The sequence below is a fragment of the Larus michahellis genome, chromosome 2 (genome assembly GCF_964199755.1).
Source record: "Larus michahellis chromosome 2, bLarMic1.1, whole genome shotgun sequence".
Taxonomy (NCBI): domain Eukaryota; kingdom Metazoa; phylum Chordata; class Aves; order Charadriiformes; family Laridae; genus Larus; species Larus michahellis.
This window is the reverse complement of record NC_133897.1, coordinates 116,029,447-116,056,939: the sequence shown is the minus strand read 5'-3', so window position 1 is coordinate 116,056,939 and position 27,493 is coordinate 116,029,447. Positions and strand designations below refer to the sequence as shown.

General features: G+C 43.7%; 1 protein-coding gene across 7 annotated transcripts in view; it reads right to left on the bottom strand.

Moving 5' to 3' along the window:
* Positions 1–279: 279 nt before the first annotated feature.
* Positions 280–27,493, bottom strand: part of DLGAP1 (DLG associated protein 1) — a 462,862-nt gene continuing 435,648 nt past the window's right edge. For 6 of the 7 annotated variants that reach the window (XM_074576757.1, XM_074576758.1, XM_074576754.1 and 3 more), the window contains 5 exons: positions 24,903–24,994; positions 16,177–16,595; positions 6,800–6,891; positions 4,469–4,621; positions 280–1,565 (listed from right to left, as the gene is read on the bottom strand). In XM_074576757.1, coding sequence (XP_074432858.1) covers positions 1,356–1,565; positions 4,469–4,621; positions 6,800–6,891; positions 16,177–16,595; positions 24,903–24,994 — 966 coding nt within the window. In that variant the 3' untranslated portion in view covers positions 280–1,355. Of the gene's footprint in view, positions 1,566–2,785; positions 4,622–6,799; positions 6,892–16,176; positions 16,596–24,902; positions 24,995–27,493 lie in introns of those variants that run through there. The other variant, XM_074576759.1, reaches the window with a different exon arrangement.

Sequence of the window (27,493 nt, the reverse complement as noted above, 5' to 3'; positions counted from 1 at the left end):
TTCAAATGGGTATTTTAGACTATTAAGAGGAGGCTGAATTAGAAACTTACTCCTAGATATGGACCGTTTGGTGATAAGCAGTCTGAACTGTAGCGTACAACCGGCTGTGGATAGAGCAAAGCAAGCCTGGCCTGGAAAAACATCAGAGGCTCCATGTACAGCAAATTCGCCTACAGGTGTCCGTGTGTGGCTGCGTGGACGTGTGAGATCAGATGGTCCCACCGAGATTAAGACATCAACAAAACCAAGCTTTTTTTCTTTTTTCTTTTTTTTTTTTTTAACCAATATAATCCATACAATACAATACAAGAGGAATTGACAATACAGTACAATTTTAAAAATTCTTAATACTTGGACAAGAAAATCCTTCTTTTATATTATCTCTTCAACTGTCATTGCTTCTTATCTCCTTCCTTTTCACTCTTTTATTGCCTTTCAAAATAGATTATTTCCCTGGAAGATCGAATTTACAATCTTCTGCTGATTGAAATGTTTAAGTAGTGATTGATGAAATAAAAATGAGGCAGTTTGTGCAGCTGTGAGTGTGCGGGTATCTTTCCACAGGATCTTTTCTATCCCTCGCCATCTCACCTGCGGGATATACTTCCACTTTTTCACCCCCACAGATCTGTGTTTTTTTCGTTTCACCCCCCTCCCCACTCCCGCCCCAGCCCCCTCCCCTTGTGTGACTCCTTAAATTCAGGTGAGAAGGTGTGATTCGGAGGTTTTAGAATAAAGTGCGCCATCTGCTTTAAAAAAAACAGTAATAAAAAGAAGGGAATCCGAGTCATAGCTCCTTTCATCTTTTGTGAGGAAGACGGCAGAGTCCGAAAGGATCACCCTGCATGACTGAAATTTCCAAAGTCCCCTACAGTTTGATATTGCTGTACACCGGGTAACAGACTAGCTTTAGGTCAACTAAAGATGGTGAGTAAGTTAAATGGAGCATCTACTGTACAGGTGCACGGGTGTGTGGAAGTCTGAGCGCCGCGTTTATTTGTTTCAAACAGAAAAAAAAGAAAAAAAAAAAGGATCGTACTCGTTTACATGAGGCAAAGTGGCAGCATCAGTACATGTGACAAAGCATCGTGATGACATGGGCGAACCTTCAGAAAGCAAGGGTGATTAGAGGACATCTCTCGGAGGACCGACAACTACGCCACGGCAGTGGAGTTCACTGGGAGCATCGGGGCGGCTGCGTACAGAGAGAGGGGAGGGGGAGAGGGGGGGAGAGAGAGCGAGAGAGGAGGAGGAGGAGGTACAAATACTTCGTGGTGACCTTGAGCAGGAGCCTAGAGGGGCAGATTATACATGAGGCTTGTCTTGCCAGAGAGAGTCCTCCCGGTTGGATCCCTTCATAGCCTGGTCTGGGCTTCGGGGATGTATATCTCAATGCTTTCGGCGCTCTCGGTAGCTGAGTTCTGGCGGACCGATGCAGCGCGCTTGGCAGCCATCAGCCGTTTCCGGGCCTCTTGACGCTGCGAGCTTTCCAGAGAGCGTTCTCGTATGAGTGGCACCTGACCTTTCGATGGCTTCTTTGGCACTGGAGGAGGGACCCTTCTCTCCTGATCAAAGCAGAAGGTTAATGGCATTATACAGCTTCTCAGGGAAAGGCGGGAAAAACTAGGATACGTCAGTAGTTAGAACACACATTTTACCTAAGGTTTGTTAGCTCTTATCTGCCTTTCTGTCTTCAGTGAACTGGCTTTTGTGCTCAAGGGTTCATAAACATGGGGCAAGGGCAAAGGGGAAGGGAGGGCCGGCCGCAGTGCGACTTCTCCTCGGGGAACGCTGCCAGGGCCGAGGTCCCCACCGCTCAACCCCTTAGTGCGGCTCCCCGGGGCTTGGGGCCGGGGCAGGGGGATCCCGGCGTCTCCTCCCGGTGCCGGGGACTGGAAAGGAGAGCATCTCGGACGCTGCCTCCCGCCACCGCAGCCAGGTGCGGGTGGCTGGGGAGCGAACGCCACTCTCGGCGGAGGAACTCAGGAGAGCCCCGGCTCCCGGGCCACCCTCTTTTATACGTGCATAACGCTAGGCGCTCTTACAACACCGAGGTAACCGGGGCTTCGGCGTTCCCAAAATGCAGATGGGAACTAGCTGCCTGCAGCTGGTGCATCAGAACAAATATTTATTTTTTTTAAAAAAAACAACCCACCATATATTTATGCATGTGTTTTGTAGCGGCTTAATGACTGCTCAAAAATCCCACACTTTGGGTCTCGCTGTGCCAGCTCATAAACTCTAGCCTCCTGCTAAATAGGCATGACAAGCTACAATCAGCTAGAAACAGAAAAAAAAAACGGTAGGGAAAACTTAAAAACCATTAAGAGAACATGCATTAATCATCACGGTGGCAGCTAGCTCCAGATATGCGATCACAAGGAGGACTTTTATGTATATCCTGGTGCATGTACACACACACACAAAAAAGAAAACCCAACAAAAAAAAACCCTCAGAGAGGGATCTCTCCTGAAAAAGAAAAGTGTATTCGGGTCTGAATTTCAGGCGGCCACAAAGACTTTGTCAAGTTAATTAGATTGTCTTTTAAGTTACATCCCCTTCCAACTGTGAACATGGTCTCTGAGCGAAGGGATTTTATGGCACTACAAAGGTCCCATTCTGCCCTTTCGTTTTCTCTCATGCTGCTCACAACAGCTTCCATGGCTTGAAATATAAAGGTGCTTAGTTACACTTATTCATACTTTGCTTTTTCTCTCCATCCAAGCATTAATCTATGCTGCCTAAAGAGGGCCCAGTGGCAAAGGCCAAAGGCAACTGCAAATATCAATTCCAGAGAAAGCTTTTTATTTTTGTTTTAAATCCTGTTTAAGAAAGGAGATGATCTGTTTTATTTAAAATCATAGACAAATGCTGTTGAAACAGGAACACAGTCAGTGCAATTCTTTAAAATCTTTACCTTCCTAATGTAGGTCCCTTTCTTCAGCACTACTTAACTTCCTTTAACCCGTTATAGTCTTCTTTTTGTTGGAAACTCTTTGAAATGTTTTTCAGAAGCAAAGAAAAGGCACATTTTTTTTAAGGAAAGCTCTCGTTTCTTACTGCTGCAATTGCAAACACCCGTCCTACCCGCTTTACTGTAAAAGCTAATGAAAGACCATATACCAGCGTTTCTGTGCATGCATGTTTGACGGTTTTAACTTCCTTTTCTGATAGATACCGAAAAAAAAAGAAGAAGATAAGAAAATGACTTGCCTTCAGTACCTTGGGCTAGGAAAACACATTCCCATTCATTCCCCTACAAAACACACTAGGTGTGCACAAATGGTGTGAACATGGCACTCCTAAGTCAGGAATGAGTATTTAGTCTTGATCGGAGGAGGAGGGAGAGTGCTACCAGCGCTGCCTTTGCAAGCTTCCTGCTGCAAGATTAATGGGGTTTGATATCATTATGGTTATTTGCCTGAAAGAAAACACCGCTTTGGTCATCGGCAGCCAGCTGACCGTAAGTTGGGGCAGCCCGGACTCCTGTCTGAGCCACTGTACCTGTAAGACATGTTTCTCCTCCTTCTGGTGACCCTACCTGTTGGCTGTACTCATTGCTATCAGACCAGCCACGGTGGAAATTCAGCCATCAAATTACATACCTATAGGAGCGCGACATTAGACCGTTGATTCCTCTAGGAATGGGTCTGTCTTTTAAGGATTTTTCTGAAACATTTTGTGCATTTTGGCTCACCCAAGTGCTGTTTTTCTCGATGCGGATAGTGAGGAGAAAAATAAGGCAATGGTGCCAAATGAGAATGGAAAGTGAAATGTGGCTCACACTTGGAGATGTGGTAGTTTTTCATGGTGACAGAAGAAGACTACATTTAAAAGAAAGACCAAAGCTCTGGATGGTTTTTATGCTACCTTGGGTAAACAACACTTCCAGCCAAGTGAACCTGTTTATGAAATCACCCATTAAAAAAACCCAAAATAAACAAAAAACCAAACAAACGGACAAAAAAAAAAAAAAAGCTGTGGAAGTTCTTTCATGTAACATTTTGGAAGGCATATTTTTGATATCGCTCTGTTTGTAACCTGGTTACCAAAGTCAGCGATGGTTACAGTGCTTCCCTAGTTTTTTCAGTAACACAACCTAGAACTCTTGCTATATGCAATAATATGAACCGTAAATGTGATTTATTTAATTTTAAGAATCAATATATAAGGCAGTTCCTTCCAACGATTGATCGTCTAATATGATTAAATGTAAAGCTTAACAAAGTACCACATTCCCATTATCCGATTCACAAAGACAGATTTGGTTTAAAAATATGCCTGAAACATATTACAGATAATATCCCAGATGATTATTATGTAAACATTGTTATTACAATGAAATTAATTTGATATGAGCTTCATTTCACATTTTTAACGTCAACGCTGTAACACAGAGGCCTATTTAATCTGTCCAGTATTTGTGCAGGGTTTTAAATGAAGCATACAAAATCTACAATGTTCTACCTTCTTGTCATGAGGATCCATCTGTTTCCAATTATTGGCCTTTAACTGATGAAGTTCATCAAATTTCATACTAATATTTTCTATGGACAACTGCAGCATATCCCAAAACCCTGCTAAATCCTGGGAGGTCGGCCGTGGATGTGCATTAGGATTCTGTGCAACAGAAGAAAAAAAAAAACAACATGTTGGCTTTAGTACCTTTTAATGCAAAGCGCTTGTGCAAATGGCTACGAATCTTGCTCGCAAAGCAGTTTCAGCAGATCCAAGCGATTGGTGAGACACAGAGAGAGAAACAAAGCCGAGTGCTACTTACTGGCGGGGGCTTTTGAAGGCTCCTGCCCACCCAAGGCAGCAGCCGCCCCCCATGGAACACGGGGAAAAGGCAGGTGGCAGGTCCCCTGTGGCAGGATCTGCCTAGGGATGTTCCTGGGCACGGCCGGCGACATCCTAACCGCGCTGAAATTAATCGCCAGCCTCCTCTTCATCTTTATGAGGAAGGGTTCCCTGCCATGTTCACACTTGTAAAAAGACTGATAACTGTGCAAATTCACGTGTGCTGCACGTGCAAATAGTGATATACCAAGGCGTGAACACTTTCTCCACACTCTGAGAACCTAAGGTCTACAAAAATACACCATTTCAAGAAAAAATTGGCGAGAGTATTGCTCAGAAAAGCACACCTGGGCCATGAGCAACTCCACCCCGGCATGGGCCAAAGGCTGGTGACCCAAGAGGTCCCGTTGTGCCTTGTGTCCCTTCAGTGCAACCCAGCTCTGAACATCTTCTGCATGCAGTGGACAAAGACGAAATGGTCCCTGCTCCACCGACAAAGTTCATATGAGCGAAGGCTTTCTACTATGGGATGTGTCTCTATAAGTTGGTTTCCAATTGAAACTCTTCGAACAAAATGAGGTGTTGCATACGCTCACTTCAAGAATGTATTTTCATAAATGCTGAGCAGTCCCCCTGCCAGTCTGAGTGAGACAGGTTTCATGGATGCTGTGGCCTTATAAGATTACACTGATATATTGTTATTAAAAAAGAATAAACAAATTATTATTAGACCCCTGCGTGTTGTTTTACACGGCTCAAGTTTTACTCTGTGTTTAAGTTTTCTCTCTCACCAGAAGCAATAGACCCAAAACAGTCGGTTGCTTTCTAAGTATTTGTGCTTTTCACAGCAATATTGACACGTGATTTTGACAGCATGATTACACCACTAAGAGAGCAATTGGTGAAAACAATAAAGTATATATTTTAGATTCATAAGGAGAACAGGGTTTATACCTGGATTCCTAGTTTTTCAGCGCTCTACGCTAGCATGTTGCCCAGTTGTAGGCCTTAATTTACAAGAATTTGCAACCAGCATGCTTTTTCAATTTTTCTGTTAAGAATTAGAAGGCTAGGGCAGAACTGATTTCTGTTGCCTTTGTCCATTGAGGCAGATTTTAGTCTGGGACTTGATCTTCAGCGGTGCATTAACTAAAGCAGAAGATGGTCACCCCACTCTGGCGGGTATCACGGGGTTTGCCCTCCCTTCCCTATTCTATGCTGACAGAGCATAATGCTCTATGCTTTTGGGGCTTCTAGGAATTTATGCCAAAATTGGGAATTAAAGGTGTTCTATCTGTATGGACTGTTAATTAAAAAGTTTGAAGATTTTTATAAGTGCTGGCATTTTTGAGAATACTGTTTTAGACACGTGGTGTGAAATGCATTTTTATTTATCAACAGAAATACTGTTCTGATTCTACTGTTACTAACAGCATAAAAATAGCAAATAACAATAACACTAGTGGTAGCATATACCAATTACTTACAGTAATAATAGTGATAACATGTTGCCTCTTTGCCTCTTTGCCCTTTCAGCGCTCTGGAAAATGACTTTTGCTGTTGGGGTTGTGGAACTGTGAGGCCCCAACTTGCAGTGTCTGATTTCCCACTATTTCTCTCTTGCTGAATACAGGCGGCATTGGGATTATGTGGGAAAGCCCCACTCACGAGACTTCTGGTCCACCCTGAAAGACTTCGAGGAGGCACCCCCACATGAACTGAACTCAGGGGTCAAGGGACAGATCCTTCTGAAGTCACTAGCAGAGTTTCAGTGATACTTCACCCAAAAAATTTTTGCCTGTCTTTATTTTGAGGATCTCAAGGTATTGTGAAACTCATGCTGACTCCACCAAGTTTGACAGTTGCTCACAAATTCACATCAAGGCCTTTACTGGAAAAACTACCATGTTAGTCAGAGATTCTCTGCCTAGTTTAGGTATGATTATTCACGGGGTTAGTAAAAGGCACGCAACGGTGTCTAGCAGAAAAGTTACATACCAGGTTTTCTTCACAAAGTTCTCTGAACTGGTAAAATTTCTGGGCCATGAGAAGCTGGGCACTGCCCACCGCAGTTCGAATTTTCCCTAGAACTGAGAGAAAGATAAATGTAAGTCACAATGCTTTCTTTGCCACGGGCAACTAGAAGCCTGTAAAAGGAGAGGAGAAAGCTGCGTAGTAGTCAGCTCTGGCTTTTGAAAAGCACGTTATCGCTCGGTCACGGATTAGAGAGAGACTGATAGATCTGGGGCCAGATCTGCACTGGGTAAAGGCATCCTGCAAGGGCTCCCAGGGCAGCTCGCATTGGCAAAAATACTCATCTGTTGCTGCAGCGTACTCTCATTTCACCAGTGAGACCAGTTGTAACCAGCAAAGAGCATTTCCACGGCACTATAAATACGGCTAATCAAAAGCTTTTGCAACCTTTATAGAAAGCTCACCAGAAATGACACCTCTCGTCATCGCTATGACCCAGGCTCAGGCTTTGAATACCAACCCATCTCCCCGTGGCTTTCACAACCTGAGATGCCATCTATGCTGTTCAGACAACACCGTGTCTACCAGCATTTCTGCCACCTCGCTTAGCAACTCAGCGCCTTGTTTTCAGGTTTAGCTGAGTCTTGCTCTATCAGAGCCCCAGGAAGGGAATGGTGATTTTAAGGCACATTGATGAATCTCAGTCGGACCCTCTGAGTATTTATCTGAAGGCTTCTGCCTTTGGATCCAGATACTTCAGGGAGCAATCACGCCCTGGCCTCCCCTCCTTGCTGGTGACCTGGAGGGAGGCGTCAAAGAGACTCAGCTCCTGCACCGTCTGTGGATTCCCTTCTACAGACACCCGTGTAGTTGTGTTCCCTTTGGACTGGGTACTGTGAAGCACTGCAGGGAGCCAGAAGACAGTCCACGGTAAATAAAACAGGAGCTCAGACTGCTTTGGTTGCATTCAGCCTCACTGAAACGGTGGGGTTTTACTGCTGCAAGGGGTAGTCGAGAATATGCTGCCTGAAACCACTGAGTTCTGGTCGAGGGGGAGTGTGTGTGCGCGTGTGTGCGTGCGTGTGTGTGTGTGCGCGCACACGCGCGCGTGTGTGCATGTGCCCGTGAAAAGAAGCAAGCATGCAGAAACAGAGAAGACAGACAGACAGACATGGCCTCAACTAGCAGTAGGACAGTGAATCCAAAAAAGAGAGTGCGATTTTGGGGACTGCTGATTGAAGGAAAAATGATGCTGTGAGCAAGAAAGCAGCTACTGGTTTGTTTGAGACTTTCAGTGCTCAGGCAAAAAACCAACAACTGAGCTTTATGCACTGTCTTTAAATAAACAGGCTGGCACCACAGATGGATCTGGCTCCATCATTAATTTTCCCTCTCAGCTGAAGCAACTTATTACCTCCCCATTCTTTGGTTAAGTATTTATTTTAAAATGAATCTCATCTAATTAAAAAAAAAATATTTACCACTTCATTACTGAAAACCATGAATGGCAGCCACCATGCCATAATTTTCACTCTCATTTCTACTCAACTCATAGACATTTGCGTTGTCCCGGCCCTCATGTAAACACAGCAACTTCTCCACGACAAATTTACAGACTGGATACACAAGGCAGGTGAGGGAGAAATAGGAAAAACAAAGAGGTGAAGTGGTCTGCAGAGCCTTGAAGAGATACTAGCCCTTAGCTCCCATCCTTCACACCATCCTTTGGGCACGGTCACTTTTTATATAAAACCTGACACAACGTCAGCAGAGTTACACTGGGAAAATACTGCTAAGAGTTTTGAGTTGCCACAGTGAAAAATAAATACATAAATAGATAAGTAAATCTTTGCTATAACCCATTCTGACAACATTTTTGGGGTCTTACGGTCTTGTGACTGTCCGTAGTGCATGTCGGCAGCTTGTGACCAGCACGCCACCATGCAGTGTTTGGTAAGAGAAAGGCCTCCCCATGGGATTCACTTGCGTAGCCACACGCTAAGCAAACTGGCACAAACGCTCGGGATGAACTGAAACCAGACATACAGTAGTACGAAATCTGTGTTCTGCCCCTTCAAGGCAAATGGCTTTTCCTTCAGCAGCCTTAAAGCTCGCTCCTTAAGGCTGCTGAAGGAAAAGTGGGATGCGGAGTTCATTTATACTTCAGACGTACAAAGGAATGGGAAGAAAAAAGAAAAAAAAAAGGAGGGTGAAGAGAGAGTCTTTTCACATTTTTTTTCAGAAACTATAGGAGAGAGCTCTGTGAACACACACAGAGCCCAGACTTTCATTTTGTTCCCAGAACTCAGCTCAGCACTGCCAGGAAATAGCCGTGAGCTGGAAGATTCACTAAGCAGAATATTTTCAGCATATTGCGCAGGGAGTTTTGCACACAACTCTCATTATTGTTAGCAAGGCTTGCGTGTCTAATTCTATGCGCACAGTGCTGAAAATGGACCCCTTGGTGTGTCTAGTCATTTATGCAACCCAATATGCAAACCACTCAACTGAAAGGACTTTTCAATAGTAGGAGGAGCTACTCCGGGAGCTTTCATGTGGTTCCCATTGTTATGAAAACTCTTCCCACTGAGTATATTTGGGAACAGCTGCCTCATCTGGAGCTCGGCCACTCTGACGCTTCCCAAGACTTAAGAAGGGGAATAAAAAACGGTCTCTTGACTTCTCGGGACAAAAAAAGGACGAGGTAGGCTCTTTCCGGAAACCTGCACCACCCGAGTTGGAAATCACGTCCCAAGCACGAAGAAATGTAAATACACCTTGTTGGTGATGGATGGGAATGCGCCCCTTTCTGTGAGGGAAGAAGAGCTTAATATTCAGAGATCTCAGCGGAGGGAAAAGGAAGTCCTTGTCCTTGGCTGCCTAGCGACTGGCTATTTGCCTAAAAACCATCATCCCAGCTGACTGTGGGATGCATGCTGATGCTGTTCTCTATTGTTGCCACTTCTGCTGTAGCCGCGGCTGTATCTAGTCAAGTGTCACTGATTACTCGCCCCTCAAAAGCAAGGGGTCTGTTAATGTGCAACCAGTCAACAACCAACTCCGTCACGGAAGTTAGGGGTGGGGGGAAAAAAAAAGGACAAAGCATGCGAAAGACTGAAAGGAATCTCTCCAGAAGGCACAAAGCCTTATCAATAGCTTTAAGTTTTGTTTCCAAGCGCACTGTTGTGTTTAGTGTTTGAAGACAGGGTACTTGTCTCGCTTATTCAGTAAAACCTCCGGTGCCAAAGAGAAAGGCCAAGGTGTAGTAAAAAAAAACCCCAAAGTAAAAATAGACTGCTACTTTTTTAGGAGAAAAGCCTGCGAGGTTTGAAGCCGAATGCCAAGAAAATAAATGGAATTGCAAAGATAATACTCAACACATCAGAAAAGAATCAGAGAAATCTTCAACAGCAAGGGAGATGGGGTTACAGGAGAAAAACATATAAACGTTCAAATTGATGTGTTCAGCTAACAGGATACAAACAAAATGTATAAAACCAAGCAACAACAAAAAATACCAACCCATCAAGATGCAATCATAATGGATTTAAACACCTATATAATGTTATTCATGTCTGCTTTCTATTCCATACAGGGACACATAGCACACTCAGCACTGTTGGATCTGAATGCCTTCCAGTAATGCATTAAGCAACATTATTAACATCCATCATATGCTTTGCTGTCACCCCGTCTCCAGGGGGAGAAGTGTGTGTATTGCAGTGTTTTGTCTTTATAGTTTGAATTTTTCTCCCCCCCCCCCCCCGCCCCAATCCTTTTGACCTCCCTTGTAAATCCAGCTCTCTCCTGTGACGACTTTTAAGAAACAGACAGTTATATCTAGTCTGGAAGAACAGCTTCGGTATAGCTACTTTGATATAATTAAGCTACTGTGGAATGCCTCCTCGCTATTATTGTTCTTGACTAGGGGTCGCAGCATGTTATTCTAGGATGAATAACATGCCAATGAATTTCCTTGTGTCTCTAACTCCCCCAACCTGTTCTCTTTTTAGAATGTTCTTAAATACAGACTTAAACTATGTGCTGTTCAAGCAGTAAGTTCTTGCTTCTCTTCATTCTAAGAACCGCATAGGACCTACTTTGGGACTGCAGAGCTCTATGTATCTCCCCCCTCCATGTCTTCATGGGAAAAGAAATGAAACAAACAAAAAAAAATTGCAAACACAAGTCAAAAAAATGGTGATACTGTCATCTACTCTACCTTGGAAAGAGACTGTGTGTAACAAGGATAACAAAATATAAGAAAACAACAGCAAAAAACCACCTGAAGTGATGTGAAATGCCATCACATAGAAGGCACGTGAGTTTTGAGGAGGGGCAGCGTTATTTGGCCTTAAAGCACCAACTGATCTCTTTGCATTTCAACTTCGACAGGCCCCAGGGTCTAACAAGTGACAAAGGAGGCACTTTAGGACTGTGACTATCAAATGCCCTTAATGTGAAAACACCTGGTTGGTAGGCAGGGCCAAGCCAGGGAACAGAAAACCAGCAACTCGCTCATTGCCCCAGGAGCAAGTGGCAGGAACAATAGCCGAAATTACAGGGACACAGCCTGACATTTGCGTTGCAGATGTTGGCTGGGCACTGTGCATATGAAGCAATCCTGCCATAGAGCTGTCACAATCCATTCCCAAGCCAGGATGGACCAGCATTTTAGCCTATTCTTGTTGACAGAGCTACATTTAAATAACGCCAAGCATGACAAAAGCCAGGAAATTCAAAGTTAAAGCTACCGCTCAGGTCTTAATCTCGGCTTTTAAGGAGAAAAGGGCAAAACGGAGCAAGCTATGGAGGGGGCAGTCCTTGCTTTGTGTCATCGTTACTTTTAGGAGTGATCTCATTGAAATTAATAGGGCTGTCTGCATGAGTAAATGCTGTTCACTGGGAGTAAAGCAGTTTCCATGTGTTCCCTGACTGCTTTGGCTGTTATTAGCACGCTTCACATTTTTTTCCCTAACTATATTGTTTGATTGCTTGCGGATTTGTCTTTTCTCCTTGCTAGCCTTTGGACACTGGCAGGGCTTCCAGCCCGCAGCTGGTTTTCCTTGGAGAAACCCTCGCAGACGGAGAAGTCCCTTCTGGGGAGAAAAGAAAATGGGAGCAAGAAAAGGACGGACGCGTCGGGCAGAGGGCCAGAGGCATGTAGCCAGGGGGATTCCAGCAGGACTCGGCCACATGTCAGGCTGGTGACCGTCCCCTCTGCAAGGCTGCATCAGCCCGCTGCCGGACCAGGCTGCCTCGCTCCTCCGAGCGGTGGGGACCAGAGGGAAGCCCTGCAGAGGACTGGCAAAATGGTTTTCTCTGGTCATGGCTGAAAATGAACTCGTGGGTCACCTTCTCTTTTGCCGTGCAAAACTATTACGAAAAATACATCTTTTCCCTAACTTTCTTCTCTCGTGTCTAGCCTTCGAGTCTTCACGTTTTCCTTTGAAACAATCAAAACAAACCAAAACAGCAGAAAGTGTGCAAGCATTGCATAATTTGTCAGAAGTGGCTGAATTTGCAGAGACTCTGGACCTAAGCAGTGCAGTTACTTCAGATTTGAGGTCAACCTTTGTTTGCAGACTAGCCCAGAGGAGTATAATGCACACGCAAGACAGTTATAATGACATGTCTTGTCAGAGCCTTGGTTTTCTGTTTTAGTTTCTACTCGATTGGCCTGACTTGTCTCGCCACTAAACCCACATTACACCTGACTTGCGGTGAATCAGGCCCACTGTTTGCTTTGCATCGGAGCCACATTTACAACCCCGCGTGAAAGAGAAACATTTTTGACTGGGGGTGTGTGCAAAATGAAGCCCTCCGGTTCTTCCAGAAAGGTTAGCGCCTCATGCGAAGTAAAAACATCAGCAAAAAATCCCTCAAAAGCCAGGCCGGGGCCCCATAGGTGTATGTTCCTGTGCCCACCGCTGCGGTGCTATCCGGAGAGCCAGGCCTGTTGCTGCTAATTCTGGGTGTAAATGGTTATTCCAGAGGCCTGAGCCAAAAGTCACCAACATCAGTGGTGAGGCTCTGACTATATGAAATTTTGCAGGGGAGAGGTAGGAGGAGGGAGCAGAGGGTTGAGGAGAAAACAAAACAAGACAAAAAAGTAAACAATTGATTTCACTTAAGGCCTGATCCACCGTGTCAATCGTCACAAGGTGTTTAACCTTGTATCTCTAACATCTTTTATTTTATGAGAGCCCGAGAGTTTGCAGCCAACGTCCCCATAACAGCAAAATACACGGAAACCATATCAAGTATCCTAGCTTAAAGTGTGAGTGGTATTCATCTGCCTGTTACACATGCCGCGGCTTTATCAGAAAATGATTTCAGATAAAACCAGAATAAACGATACAATAAATAATTCATGGTGGAAGGGGAGCCACATTTCTCTCTATATTGGCATTTCATCGCATAGCCACTGAACCACAGCTTGTTTTTATACACAGCAGCAGACTCCATTTCCCAGCTAGAAACATTCAATCCCATCTGGTAGATTCATTCCCAGCTAGATAATACCCAACGTATCTATGTAACGTACAAGCCACTGTCAAACAGCAGCGAGCCGGCTCCCCGAGACAGCTGTTTCGCACAAGGGCTGCATTGTCTGGAGGAAGCGGGGATCGTTTTACGCGGAGCGCCGGGGGGACGAGCCCTCTGTCAGCTGCCATGGCATCGGGAAAACCTCGCTCATCACACGTTCTCGTTATTTTGTTATCTGGCCAAACACACGCTGGGGATGTCAGGTTGAAAACAAAGGATGCGTCCCCTGCTCTGGCTATATTTCATTAGGAAAACCGAAGCAAACACACCTCTTCGTCTCCTTTTCTCCCTCTCTTCAAAGTTTATAGATGTATGAAAAAGATATATTTCAGGGCAGGGTTTGTAGCAACCAGGCTTTTGTTTCTGGCGCTGCTGAGCGGGCAGCGTGGCCCCGACCATATGTTTTTCCTTGGCACCAGGTAGAGCGGGACGTGCTGAGACGCAGCGGAAAGCCCTGCGCAGCCTCCGTGGGAGGCGGCCGCCACGTGCCGGCGTGGCCGATGGCATCACACACCGAAGTCAGTACCTCACCACTGACCACAAAATGTGGGCGACCCCTTTCCTCCTTCCATTTCCAGCCATCACAAGAAGTGCCGGTCACAAAAATGAAGAGGAGGAATAATTCATGGGACACGTGCCATGTGCATGGTAAAAAGGCATTGGGAATAGCCAGCCTAAGCACTCCGTTTTCTTCCCCTTAACTGACTTCTCCCACTGTTGCTCAAAGAAGACCCCTTTAGTATTAGAAGTCCCCCTTATACCAAGGACACCAAGACTCTGAGAGAACATTCTGTACACAGATATACATGTTCTGCAGGTATCAGCCCTGTGAAATTCACTTCGGGTTCTTTTCCCAAGGTGAATAACTACTTTGGTGCATGAATAAAATATGTGTGCACAAATAAAATAAAATATATAAAACATCATTCTATGATTTGTAGTTTTTCCCATTATTAGAATCCCAGAATGGTTTAGGTCAGAATGGTTTAGGTCAGAAGGGACCTTTACGAATCATCTAGTCCAACCCCCCTGCCATGGGCAGGGACACCTTCAACCAGACCAGGTTGCTCAAAGCCCCATCCAACCTAACCTTGAACACTTCCAGGGATGGGGCATCCACAACTTCCCTGGGCAACCTGTTCCAGTGTCTCACTACCCTCGTCGTAGGAAATGTCTTCCTTATGTCCAGTCGAAAAAGAAAGAAAGTGGGTTTTGTGGCTTGGACTTACAAATGTTGTATATTTCCTATCTGTTATGTGTTCACACTTCTTTTTCAGTCTAAAATCTCTTAGTTCACGCGGTTTATTTCTTGCATACTAACAACAGAAAACCTTTCTATTTTGATACATGTTCAAAGAGACTTTTGAATGTAACGATGATGTAAATTAAAATTGAGGTTCAAATACTCTAAAACTTGGGGAATCTGGATCTGCTTTGAAGGCTAATCCTTCTATATTTTTCCATCAGAAGAAATCGTTAGCCTGTTGTATAACAGAAATTTTGTAGAAATAGAAAGCCTTAACATACCTTAATGTTAAGGTTATTTCATACTTTCCATTAGAAGTTAATTTCCAGTTGCTTACAGTAGTGTCTAACTTTAACTATCTAGATCAGACTTCTCTATGGCTATTTCTTTCATTGGGCTGAATGGAAAGTTCCAGCAGAAACAGCTTGTGAACTTCTAAGAATTGAAAAAGATATATTTTTTTGCCAGTGTTAATTCCTTTCCTTCCATGAATCAAAACCTTCCCATCTCAAAATAATTCTAACGCTTCCCTTCTTGAGAGGAAGGGTTAGAAATTTGGAAGAAGCACTGCTGGGGCTGAAGTAGTAGTCCATGCTTTGGTACGAGCTAATTTGGGGATTGGAAAAGTGTTATTTGTATATCCAGGAAAATACGCTTAGGTGTGCCTATATTATATGACATTGAACTCTCTATATGCAGCTGCTCCTTAGTGTTTCCTAGAAGTTCCCCGCTAGAATTTGAAAAGCTTCATTCACAAGGAGAGTGCTCCTAAGCTCACAGGTTTACCTATGTCCAAAAGTTGACAGCTATCAATAGTACTGCTCCTTGTAATGGAAGTAAATGGAAAAACCTGCCATTTTTACTGGGAGAAAAAATTCTAGTCAGGGAGGCACATGTTCTGCTCTTCTTCCCCAATTAGAGTGAATTAATAAGATGTGAGCTACCCAACCCTTCTTATTAATGAAGGCTTACTAGACATTCCCATTAGCTTACAGGTGGGGTAATACTTCTGGCAGCAGTGACAGCTGAGATGTAGTTTGCATGTGTGTGTGTTTTATCACAGAATACGGAAAGCTTGTTTTACTGGGAAGATCAAAGAGGAACCAGAACTGCAAGGGAGATGAAGGGAGACTGGAGAGGGGAAGACAGGGAGAACAACTTGGAAGCACAACTGAAATGTCAGCTGGGAGAAGCATCTGAAGACTCTGATGCCAATCACCATCTAAAATGGCAACTAAAATATGAATTTAATGAAAAGGAACTAGAATCTGTTCAATTATATTCCAAGGTTATGAGAAGTGATTTCAAATGGAAAAGTTAAGAAACATTAATACTACAAGATCCCTAACCATGATCTCCTAATTATCCGTTGAACTATGCAATCCCAAAAGCTAATACCTCTGGAGTCTCAGAAGTGCTGAGCATTTGCATTCCCTGTCAACTTTAGTAAGGATTATTATATACATACATACAGTCGTTTTGAGAATCACAACCATAGCTTCATTAGCTAAATAAGAAAGGGTACGATACAGAATTCACTGGAGTAAATCTGACCTATATTAAATACTTCTTTGTAGTCGCAATATTATTGAATGCAGTTACTTACTGTCCTCAGGTAAGTTGTTTTCCCGTTCTTCTCTCTCCATCTGTTGGCACCAGCCCTCCATACGATCTCTCTCTGCCTGAAGTAGCTTCAGAAACCAGTGGCCATCTCGTGGGCACACTGACCTTTGCACAGCTTCCAGAGGATCATCGGTGATAGAGTCAATCCAGGGGTCAGGAGGAGGTAAAATTGACGGATCAAAATCTGTATCAAAGTCATCATCCACTGCACATGCATGGTAATGGTTTCCTGACCCTTGTATGCTAACGGTAGAGGTGCTTGCATCTCGGGAAAATTGTCTTGATATTTGTCCAGAACATGTATTGTCCTCTTGAGGGTCGATTATTTCAAAGTTCTCATGGAAATCCAGGTCTGCTTGCACAGCTGTTGTTACACTATTAGATCGTGTAAACCTGCGAAAGCTTTGGAGAGCACAAACATAAAATGTTTAGAAAGCTTTTTCTAGGTAACTCGACAAGAAAGGACTTACTAAGATTCTGCCACTCCTCCTAAGACTGGCAGTCACGCCCTCACCGCTACACTCTGGTGCTTTTTCTTGAAATGATCAATATAAACTTCTTTTCTCATTTCAAGCCAACGAACAAACATCTCTCTTTTTTCTGTGCAAGCCCACTGTTTATTGAGGCAAGTACCCCTAATTGTTGTGTGGTTTAACAAAGCCAGAGGGGAGCCCAAGAGACAGCTAATAGTGTCAGTAGCTCAGGATTTTAGGTTACCAATTAAGGAAAAGTGGAAGGGGCCCAATTTTAAGAAGTGGCGTATCTTTCAACTTTTAAAACTCACACCCCTTTGAAGTCGCACACCCAAACTCACAAGCCACATTTAAAAATCACACATGTGAGACTGTTAGCAAAGTAATACCGATGAATCAACTATCTACATAATGTTATACATTCCATTTATAAAGAAGATGAGTATTTTTAACCCAGATAAGTGTTTTGTAGTGCTTCTTCACAATTACTCTTCATAATTATGTACCTTGCTAACACCACTGCCATCTCTCACAATTTTAGCACCCATTCACAGTATTCAGGCGTTTTGTTTTACACATTCAACCTTCAGTTTCAAAATGGTCTTCTCTTTTTCACCAAAGCTAGCATTCTCAGTCGCTGCCTATGTTACCCTCATCATGATGGCCACGAAACCTGTAGGTAGCTTCCTTGCACCTTGCATAGCTTCCCTGCGTTGGAGCCTCTGAGGGCAGAGAGCAAACCCTGAGGATAAAGGCAAAAGCAGGGGAGAGAGGAGGTTTGGGGTTTTGGGTTTGGGTGTTTTTCCTCTAAGTAAACAGCACTCCAAATTCTACGGTCCCAGGCATCTGAGGTGAAGAGGCTGATACAGAAGGAGCAGAGGGAAGTGTGACGAGTAAGAGACACCTAATGCTGTCGCAGGGGGTGGGAGTGAGAGCAGATATGCCAAGCAGTAAATTGTGGAGGGAATGAGTGGGAAATCTGCGAGCATATAATTAGAGAGTCAGGGTAACTTGAGAAACTGATGCGCTGAAGAACAGAGGAAAAATACGAGAGGCAGATGTCTTGCCCCATGATGAAAGGAGACAAAGAAGTTAGAATCATAAAGTAATTAATGTATATGTTACTTAAATTAGTAATTTTTAGGCTTCAGAATGAACATAGTTTTGAACTGCATAGGGACTGAATAGATCCCCACTCCTTCGTACTAATCCAGGATGCCTGTGCACTCATGCAGCTGGTACTTCGCTTCTAATTTGTTTACAATCTCACATTTACTCTTGAAACCAGTGTTAGGACCCATTTCCCTGTGATATTTTGGCTCGTTTGCCCTTACCAGTTCTATTTTTAGTTGGAACTCAAGCAGCAATGAAAATGCTGAGGAGACAGTGGAGCTGGATGCTGGGCACCATTTCACTCCCTTTCATTTATATTCAATTATATTCCACCTTCCACTGAAGAGCAATAGCAACAAGTGCAACTGACAGCAAAACTTCATCAAGTGTACTTAGTCTGCAGCCGGGGAGGGAGCAGATGGAAGGATGCTGAGGGAGAATTTGATGTCCCATATACCTGATGCATCCAGATACCTCAGGAGGAGTGCAGCACGCTTCAGAGACGACTGTATCAGGTCCTGCTGATGGAGGAAATTAATGGCTATTGATCTGAGGCTTTGAGAGGAGTAGAGCAAAGCAAAACAGGAGTTGAGAAGGGTTCTTCGATTAATACAAGACACCAGTTCCTCTGCAGAAGCAAGCCACAAGTAGCTTCTCAGACACACCAATCCCTGGAAAACTTTAATAATAGATTGTGTGTATTTTTTTTTAAATAATGGCCTAGAATACAAACATTTAAATGTAGCGCCTGCTGCTTGCAGCTCTTTTGAAATAGGTGTTGTTAAACGATGCAAAAGTCACGGTTATGCCACTGTAGTGTTGTGCGATACGCAGCAGCAGACTGAAAAATATGGAGCGAGCAGAACTCTTCAGCTCGGTAGTATTTATCCTTTGACAAGCAGAGCAAAGCATTTTGCTACGGACTGATACAGCAGAAAAAGTTCAAAAGAGAGGACAAGGATCATTGGAGATATGGTATGGCTTCCATAGGAGGAAGGAGATTTCTTGGTTTAGAAAACAGATGGCTGAGGAGGGATACGAGAGCCCTGTGAAATCCCGACTAGGTGATGTTACACCATTTCTGGGAGTGAAAGAACTGTGGGGAGGAAGGCATCCAGTTGCAAGGCCTAGAGGCCTGAAGATTTAAATCTAGCAAAAGGAAGCACTTCTTCACACAATGTGTAATTAAATTGCCACAAGATCCTGGGAAAACCAAAGGTAAAAATAGGTTCAAAGAGGACCTGATCAAATTCACAGGAGATAGGTCCAGGAAGAGCTATTACACAGATGTCATATCTGGTTTAGGAAGTCCCTGAACAACAGACTGCTAAATTGGGAAGGCCTACTGGGAGAAGTAGTGCTTTATACACACCCTTTATACTTTTCCTTTACACACACTCCTTTATACTTTTTCTAAGCATCTGCTACTGGCCCCTGGCAGAGAAAAGCTGTTAGACTGGTATTAGTGGTTAGAAAGACTTTACCTTTCGGCTGACATTACAATGAAAATATTTTGGTCCAGTCTGTGCTAGTTTTTTTAAAATCGCTTTAATTTGGCCACCAACCTGACAAATCCCTTATCTGCACCGAAGTGCGTGCATGCACGCACACACACGGACATGGGCACACAAACGTGTGCCCACGCAGGCACATGCTCACACAGGATTTCTTTTCAGTCATTTAGTCAGGGTTCACTGCGAGCTGAGGCATTAGTACACGCTGTACTCTTCCACACCTTCCAGGGCGCTGGAGAGAAAAGCAAATCCCTTAATCCAGCCTCGTTTTTCTCCGTGCCCCTACCTCCACATCACAGCCGCCTTCTACTTTCCCCAGTGCCGTAGACCCTGTTGTCCTTCTATTTTAGATGACCATTTGTATTTTCAGTTAACACCCTGGCTTTTCAGTGTACACCAAACCCCAAAGGTGAAAACATCAAGGTCTGCTTGCCAAAAGGATGTATTGCTGGAGGCACTACATTTCAAAGCTTTCAGGAGTGTACTCTTAACTGTGTCCAATATGAGCTAGTACCACCAAAACCAGACTCTGCTCAACAAATAAAACAGAATGACCTACTTTTTTTTGCCTTTGTTTTATCTATATAATAGTATGCTACAGGCTTGCTCGACAGATTCTTGGCACTGGATTGTGTAACCTGCCTGTCTTCAAAAGAAAAACAACTTGGCAAAAGAATATAGCATCAGTTCAAAATTAAAAGAATACTCCCAAGGAAATGTATGTTGAATGAAATGGAAATGCAGGAAGGCACCCACTATCTGCCTACCTCCAGCACATCTATATAAACAGCCTAATAGATGGTAATTTTAGTCTTTGACATAGCTTCCTCACTCATTTCCAGGATGTTTTACTCTTAGAAAATACCATTTGTGTCCCACATGAGTCTTTTTTTTTGTTTTGCTCTCAGTTAAAAGTCTGTACCACAGGAGAGCTGCTGAAGCTAATGCCTAAGTTTTCAATTACATACATACAAAACGTTCACAGGTCTAGCTAAAAAAAAAAAGTTTTCATAAATTGCTGGTAATCGTTAAAAACAGAGATTTACCTCTTCCTCTGCTTTCAGGCTTGGCGCTTTTGTAATCAGTTGTGCCCTGCAGGCACAAGGTGTAATAATTACAGCTTCAGAGAACTGCAGCAGATACCTGGCCTAAGGTGCAGAAAGCCATGAAACCTCAGACTGGATAAACCAGTATGGAGAACAACAGCACGATGTGTTTTGAACAACAACAACAGGGTCACTTGTCAGCGTTTGACTCTCCGTTTCTAAGGTTTCTAAGTCTTCTTTTGCTTTCTCTTGAAAAACATGTTTACATTTCAACTCGGAGAACTTCTTTCTTTCCTAAAAAAAAGCCCCAAAGCCAGAAAGGTCTAGTTTTCAAACCAATTGATGCATGGTGAGCCTCAGAGGCACTTACATTAAATTAAGCCTGCCTCACTTTACCCATTGGCTGTACTCTTTCTTGGTTGTGGGCTTCCCTGCTAAGGTTAGCGGAAGAAAACAAGCTGCAGAAGGAGTTAGCAGATGTGGTACCATGTCTTCTAATGTCACGATCTTTGGCCGTACATCTTCAAGCTACACAATCTTGTGTGCTTTGCTCCATCCCTACCTCTTCTCCCATTCACTTAGTCTTTTTTCACCACTAAGAGTCTTAGCAGAGAAACTCTAATCCCTTATGGCAATGTTAGACTAGACTGTTTCAGTTGGAAGCGACCTGCAACGATCTTCCAGTCCAACTGCCTGACCAATTCAGGGCTGACCAGAAGTTAAAGCACGTTGTTCACAGCATTGTCCAAATGCCTCTCAAACACTGACAGGCTTGGGGCACTGACCACCTCTGCAGGAAGCCTGTTCTAGTGTTGGACCACCCTCTTGGTAAATAAATGCTTCCTAATATCCAGTCTAAACCTTTCCTGGTGCAGCTTTGAACCACTCTCACATGTCCTATCCCCAGGACCCCAGGAAGAAGAGATCAGCACCTCCCTCTCCACGTCCCCTCCTCAGGAAGCTGTAGAGAGCAATGACATCACCCCAAAGCCTCCTTTTCTCCAAACTAGACAAGCCCGAAGTCCCTAGCTGCTCCTAATGAGACGTTTCTTCTAGCCCTTTCACTGGCTTTTTGGTTATTGTTTTTTTTCTTGTTGTTGTTGTTTTTGTTTTGTTTGGTTTTTTAATGTTACCCCACCAGAATTTCAGATCATTTTACTTTACACCACATCAAGAGGTATGGTGTGGTAAACCACACTGTATGTCACACCAAGAGGTGAGGGCCCCACAGAAGGCAGAGAAAATGGAGAAGGACCGTATGTATTCTGGTCTTAGTTTCCCATGGCAGTGTTCTTACTTCAGAAACTACCACTGTTTCGGCATTCATATATTCTCGTGATGGCAAACCAATTACACTTACCAGCTGATGGTATGACTAGGAGCAACAAGCAAGACAATTTTGGGGGTGAGGATGTAACAGGAGGAGATGTTGGGGCAGACAAGGTAAAATGCAAGAGAGACTAAAAGTGATTACAGAGCTACGGGACTGACTGAGAGCCCCTTGTTCAATAAGAACGTGTGCTAATTGGCCTGGCACAATATATGACTTCTTTTCTGGTTCAGTAGAACTGGTTGACTTCCAATAACTCAATTACCTTCTGTAAGGGAGGAATGGGTGGTGGTCCCCTGAGGTCAAGAAGAAGTCTCAGGTAGAGAGAAAGGACAAACAGAAATGGACAGAAATGGAAGTGCCCTGAGATTGCACTGATCAGCTTCATTAGATACACGTTTCAAAACTGCCCTGGAAGGGGTGGGTCATGTGAGGAAAGGGGAAGAGCATTTTGGTGGGTGTTTTGCTAGCATCATGGGGGAGATAGGTGAGAGATAAAAGAATAACAGCAGGAAGATCATGAGGTTACTGTTGAAAGAAATGCATACCATTTTTTTTCCACAAGAAGGACTGGACAGAGGTACTCCGCTAGAAATTGTAGAGCTGCACTTAGGGAATGTGTGAAAAAGATGATTGAGAGCAGGCAGCACATAAAACCGAGGATAAGATGAATAGCGGTGATGGATCCAGTTGTAATATGGTCAGGTAGCGGTAGGCACAATTATCCTTTGAGCAGTACAAGAGGAGGAGGAGGAGGAGGAGGAGGAGGAGGAGGAGGAGGACTCCGAGTCATTTGTCTTGGCAGGAAGCCCAGATTACAGAGAGTGAAGGGCTAATGAAAGGTCTGAGTCGAGATGGAAGATGGAAGAGATAGAGCTGTCCTCTGAAGATGCTCTGTTTTTGAGCTACTTAGATCAAGAAATGGAGGCAAAATCTTTTGCTTACTTGGTCCAAGCACAGAAGTAGGAATGTTTAAAAGGAGGTAAGACTCTGTAGTGTGAGAATGACAGTCATATGAGGTGAGGGAAAGGGGGAGGAAGGAGCAGGAAGCAAAGAAGAGGAGTGAAACAAATTTTGTATGGTAGGCTTTTGGTGCATTAAGCAAAGAGCTTTCTTGTTGTGTAACAGTGCACGCAATAGCTTAAACTGGCACGGAAGCATGATCAATTTACTGTATTTATCCTCTTTGTCGTGTCATTATTCTCTTCTTATTTTATATTTATTTAACATTTCTGAAGCCTGAAAGGTTTTTAAAAACATTCAATTGTCAAAGATTCAACTCAAAAGGGCTTTTCTGAGGCTCTGCAGATGTTATGGTGCAGGGGCAGGGAAGAATGCAGTGTATTTACAATTCTATTCCTGTAACAGATAATCAATACATTGTGCTCTGCTGTGTTAAAAAAAAAAAAAAAAAGGAATATGAGTGCCAAACTGTGATGATAAGCCCTTTGTGTCTTGAGTGCACTCATTTTCTAAGGATTAGGGGCTGTCCTTTATCAGCCAGTTCACTTCTGAAAGTCCATGATAGATTGCTGCTTGCCCAGTCTGCTCCAAACACCAGCAACCTCAACTTTATCAGCAAGGAAACCCCCAAACACAGCTGTCAGTGGGTAATGCAGAAATATTGCTTTCTCAGGGCAGACTCTCACAGGCAAACCTTACCTTTTTCTCTGGAGCAATAAAAAATGCAATAGAAAGAGGACTTTGGAAGTAAGGTATTTACAAACAGCCATTTCTTTGTTTGTTTTTTCTGTGGTGTTTTTTTTTTTTTTTTTTTTTTTTTTTTTGAGGAGAGGGGGAGGGTTGGGCTTTTGGGGTAGTTATTTCCTTTGTGCTCAGGCTGAAGGGAAATGGTCCTTCAGCATCTATTCTAATGTGCTCATTTATCTAGTGCTGGAAGAGTTGTGGGTAAATGGGGCTAAGGTCTAACACATAAAGAAATGTCTGCCAGCAAGAGATGTTTTAGCAGGTTAATGAGGAACTTGGTAACAGCCTAGCAGGGTCATTGCAAAATCACATTTCTTTTTGCTGAAATCACTTCAACCTTTCAAAACCACAGGAAAATACTCTGCTACTTTACGGGCAGATTTTGTTGAATTGAAAATGGTGTAGATAACATGTTATTTTTGAGTATTTTTAGCAGACGTAGGAAGAAAACAGTGTGAAAATGGACATCTCTACTCGCTACTGCAGTTGGCGGGCTGGAGGAGGGCAGAGGGCCCTAATTTTGTCATCTTGGATTTGCTGCACCCAGGTTTTCTCTGGAGAGATTGCAAGGGCAACTCTTCCCTCCCCAACAAGCGACACTGCCCCAAGGCTTCTCCTGCAATAAGGTACGGCGAGTTATCAACAAAATGGCTCCAGGATCCGAAAGTTTCCCTGTGCCCAAAAGGCTTGGGAAAAATGAACAAAGGTTTCGGTGGGCGCTTGCAGCCGCAGCGGCACCGGGCAGGTCTCCACACTGAAGAGGCCAGGGGAGAGACCAGCTTCTCTTCAGCCTCCGAGTCCAGCTTTGGGCAAGAATTAGGGTTTGTAGATGTGGTCAAGCACTGGGAAATGTTCTGTGGCTGGAAAGGGCCATGTGCAGTTATGCTGCCCTGCAGTGTAACTGCATATTGTCATCCAGAAGAAAGAACCCTTGAAGACACCAACTATTCTATATCTTTTTTTCATTTTTTGTTGGAGCGTATTTGTTTACTAATTCAGGTTACACTGCAGAGTGGAGAGAGGACTGAGTTTTACAGGCTTGCTTTTTAATCTCAACGATTTTTTGCAAGGGAGCTGCTGTAATGCAGAGATGTCTGGGCGAGATACCTGAGCAAAAGCAATCGGTTTGGCTCTGCCACTGCGCTGCTCCGCGTGGCTGAAATTACTCTGCTGAAAAACAAACTTCTCCATCAACTCTTTGCTGCTGCAGCCATCCCGAGACTAATACTCCAGCTGCATCACCTTCCGCTGTTTGGGTGGATTTTCCGGGGAAGAAGAGTTTATGAAACGTATATTGACCTTCAAAATATGTGGCACTTTTCTTCCACTTCTCCCACTGGTCCTGAAAAATCCCCTCTGAGAAATAAGAGCTACAGCTTTTATAAGACTCAGCTTTTCAGCTGGGTGATCTAACAATTCATCCAGGAAGCAGGTTTATATGGTTGTGCGTGCAGGAACTAGGGCTCTTAAAAATTAGTTGCGGCATAATTATTTACTTTAGAAAAACAATATTAACTTTTACTCACCACTTCTCCTCCTCTACTTGAACTCCTATGGACTGGAACTTACTGGTTGCTTTATTTTCACCTGATTTGGTGGATTCTTCAGCACCATCAACCTTAAAAAAAATTAACCAGCTAATTAGAATGTATTTTGGCAGAGATATCACTTATGTACTTACAATTTCTATGCATGACTACTAAGTGTCTGCACATAACTACCTTCATCTAGTCAGTTTATCTGTGCTGTGCCCATTTCTGATGTTATTAGTGAATATTCATCATTCTTGTTAATCTAGAAAACATTTCTGGTAAGACAACATTTGGCCTGCAAAATGCAGATGGAGTTTATCCAGTATTTTATGGAGGCTGAATGCTCACATTTGCCAGAGCAAATCCGAGCTGCAGTAACTCCATGCGCTGCGCTCCACCATTTGTTTTGTTTTACCTGTTAGTCTGTACGTGCATGCAGATGTGAACTCATGTCAAAATTATGCATTTATTTTGTTAAAATGTTAGCGCCCTGAATCAGAGCACTGTACAGATAAGATTTAAAGAAAGCAGATGCAGCTCTTGGAATACATTTTCTTCACTGCTTCATCATGCAAACAGGTGGTCCCCAGGAACACAGGCAGGAACTTTATACCACCTCTCCATCGCCGTGAGAAGTTTTATACCAACGGTATAAAGTTAAAATTTAACCACAGATGTGTCTTTGAGCAAAATTGCAGACTTCTGGGCCCAATCAGTGTAACTGATAATTCCCAATGCTATATATGACATTTTTAGTCATACAAGAAAAAAAAATAATTCTGGCACGCAGGATTTTTGGACCACAGCAGTGTTACGAAGTGACCTGTGGACCACTCTGACCCCAGGTGTACAAAATCTCCATCTGTAGTTAGCATCTGTTCCAGCAGTAAGTAAACTTGTTGAGAGACAATTCAACAGCTATGCAGGAAAAGTGCTCAAGGAGGGATGGGAGTTACAGAGGTGTTTAGTGAAGTGGGGTACTTACCTGATACTGAGGCTTTTGGGGAGATAACTACGCCTTAAATCCCATAACTGACAGAGAAGCAACCTTTTGATGGAAGAGTTTTGCTTTGCTTTGTTTTACTTGTTTGCTAAACAGATTTACCGCAAAGGCTTGTGGTGTCCTAAGAGTGACTGAGGGGTGCGGAGGACACGCATGGAGGTTCAACACAAGTGCACATTAGGTTTATTTATTAGAGGAGGAAGCAAACCAAGAATATGCTTCTGGCTAAAGCAGCTTGCCCTGCTTCACAGAGACAGGCCAGGCTATAAGTAAGGTGTATACCTGGTCTGAGTTCAGTCTAAGCCTAAACTAGGCTGCCTTTACAGTCAGTGGAGAGAGACTGACTTCATACCGCCAGTCAGAGGGCTGACAGCCTACCTACCTATTTTAGGGTGGTTGTCTCTAAAAGAAGTAATTTCTGGCAGCAACAGCAATCTTACGGTATTTCCACTCCCACACTACTCCTTCAGCCGTACCAGCATGACTGCTTGTGCAATGATGCTGCAAAACGGGCCAGACAGCAGACTGGCAAAGTAGTTTTCTTTTATTTGTGAAGCCTATCTGACCCTAAAAATCTCATTGCTGGGCACAACTGGGAGGGTGGCACGATGCACGAGCAGGAAACCTGTAAGGCTGTTATCACTGCTGAAGGTTTTGCTTCATGTAATCCCTTCTTTAGGCATCTCCATTGGGTTGTACACAAAAACTACTGGGGCAGCTCCTCACGTACCATCCCCAGGCAGCTTTCAATTATGATTATGCTGGTCATCTGTAAATCTCAAAATTTTAGAGGGAGATTTTCAAAGGCTTGAACAGCATTCGAGGCTCTGGTTTCCTCAGATCTCAGGAAACTGAGGCCCCTATACCTCTCAGAAGCAGCATTTGTTACTTGCAGTAACACCACCTTAAGAAGAGACAACGGGGAGATGGTGCCTCAAGAGCTCTGATTCACGTTACTGTTGCTCGTTTTGGCTTCTGCAAACATGGAAATTATTTCTTCCTACCCCTTACCTTGCCTGCTAAGGAGCCTTTGTTGTTTTGCTCGGTGAAAGGAGGGTTTACAACAATAAAATAGCACCTTAGGCTTGGCTGGATATGGGAATAAGTAGTAGAAGAGCTTTTGTCTATCCCTGGATAGAGAAAATAGATTTTCTCTATCCCTGTCCCACCTGGATCTTACTCCTGTGCATAACATTGAACGTCAGCTTTTCTTTCAGAACATACCCAAACCAAACAGCTGTGAAGCAGAAAAAGGCAGTAGCCTGAACCCACAGGCAACAGTAATTATTGCCATTCCAAGAAAGAAGAAAGAGAAAAGTCACAGCTTCTCCAGGAGCTGCCCCTGGAATGGCATACTTCTACACAGCACCTCTCATCTCATCAGGCTGATGCAGAGATTTCACGGTAAATTCTTAGGCTTTGCTAATCAGATAAGCCTGTCCAGGCACATAGTGCTGTGCTTACAACCTCCGTCTGCAAGAAAAAAAAATCATGTCTTCTTGTGAAGGCCGATAAGCTGTGGATTGCTATTCTATTTGCTTGGGATTCGTCTCCCATCAAAACCTGTGTTGATTCTCAGTTG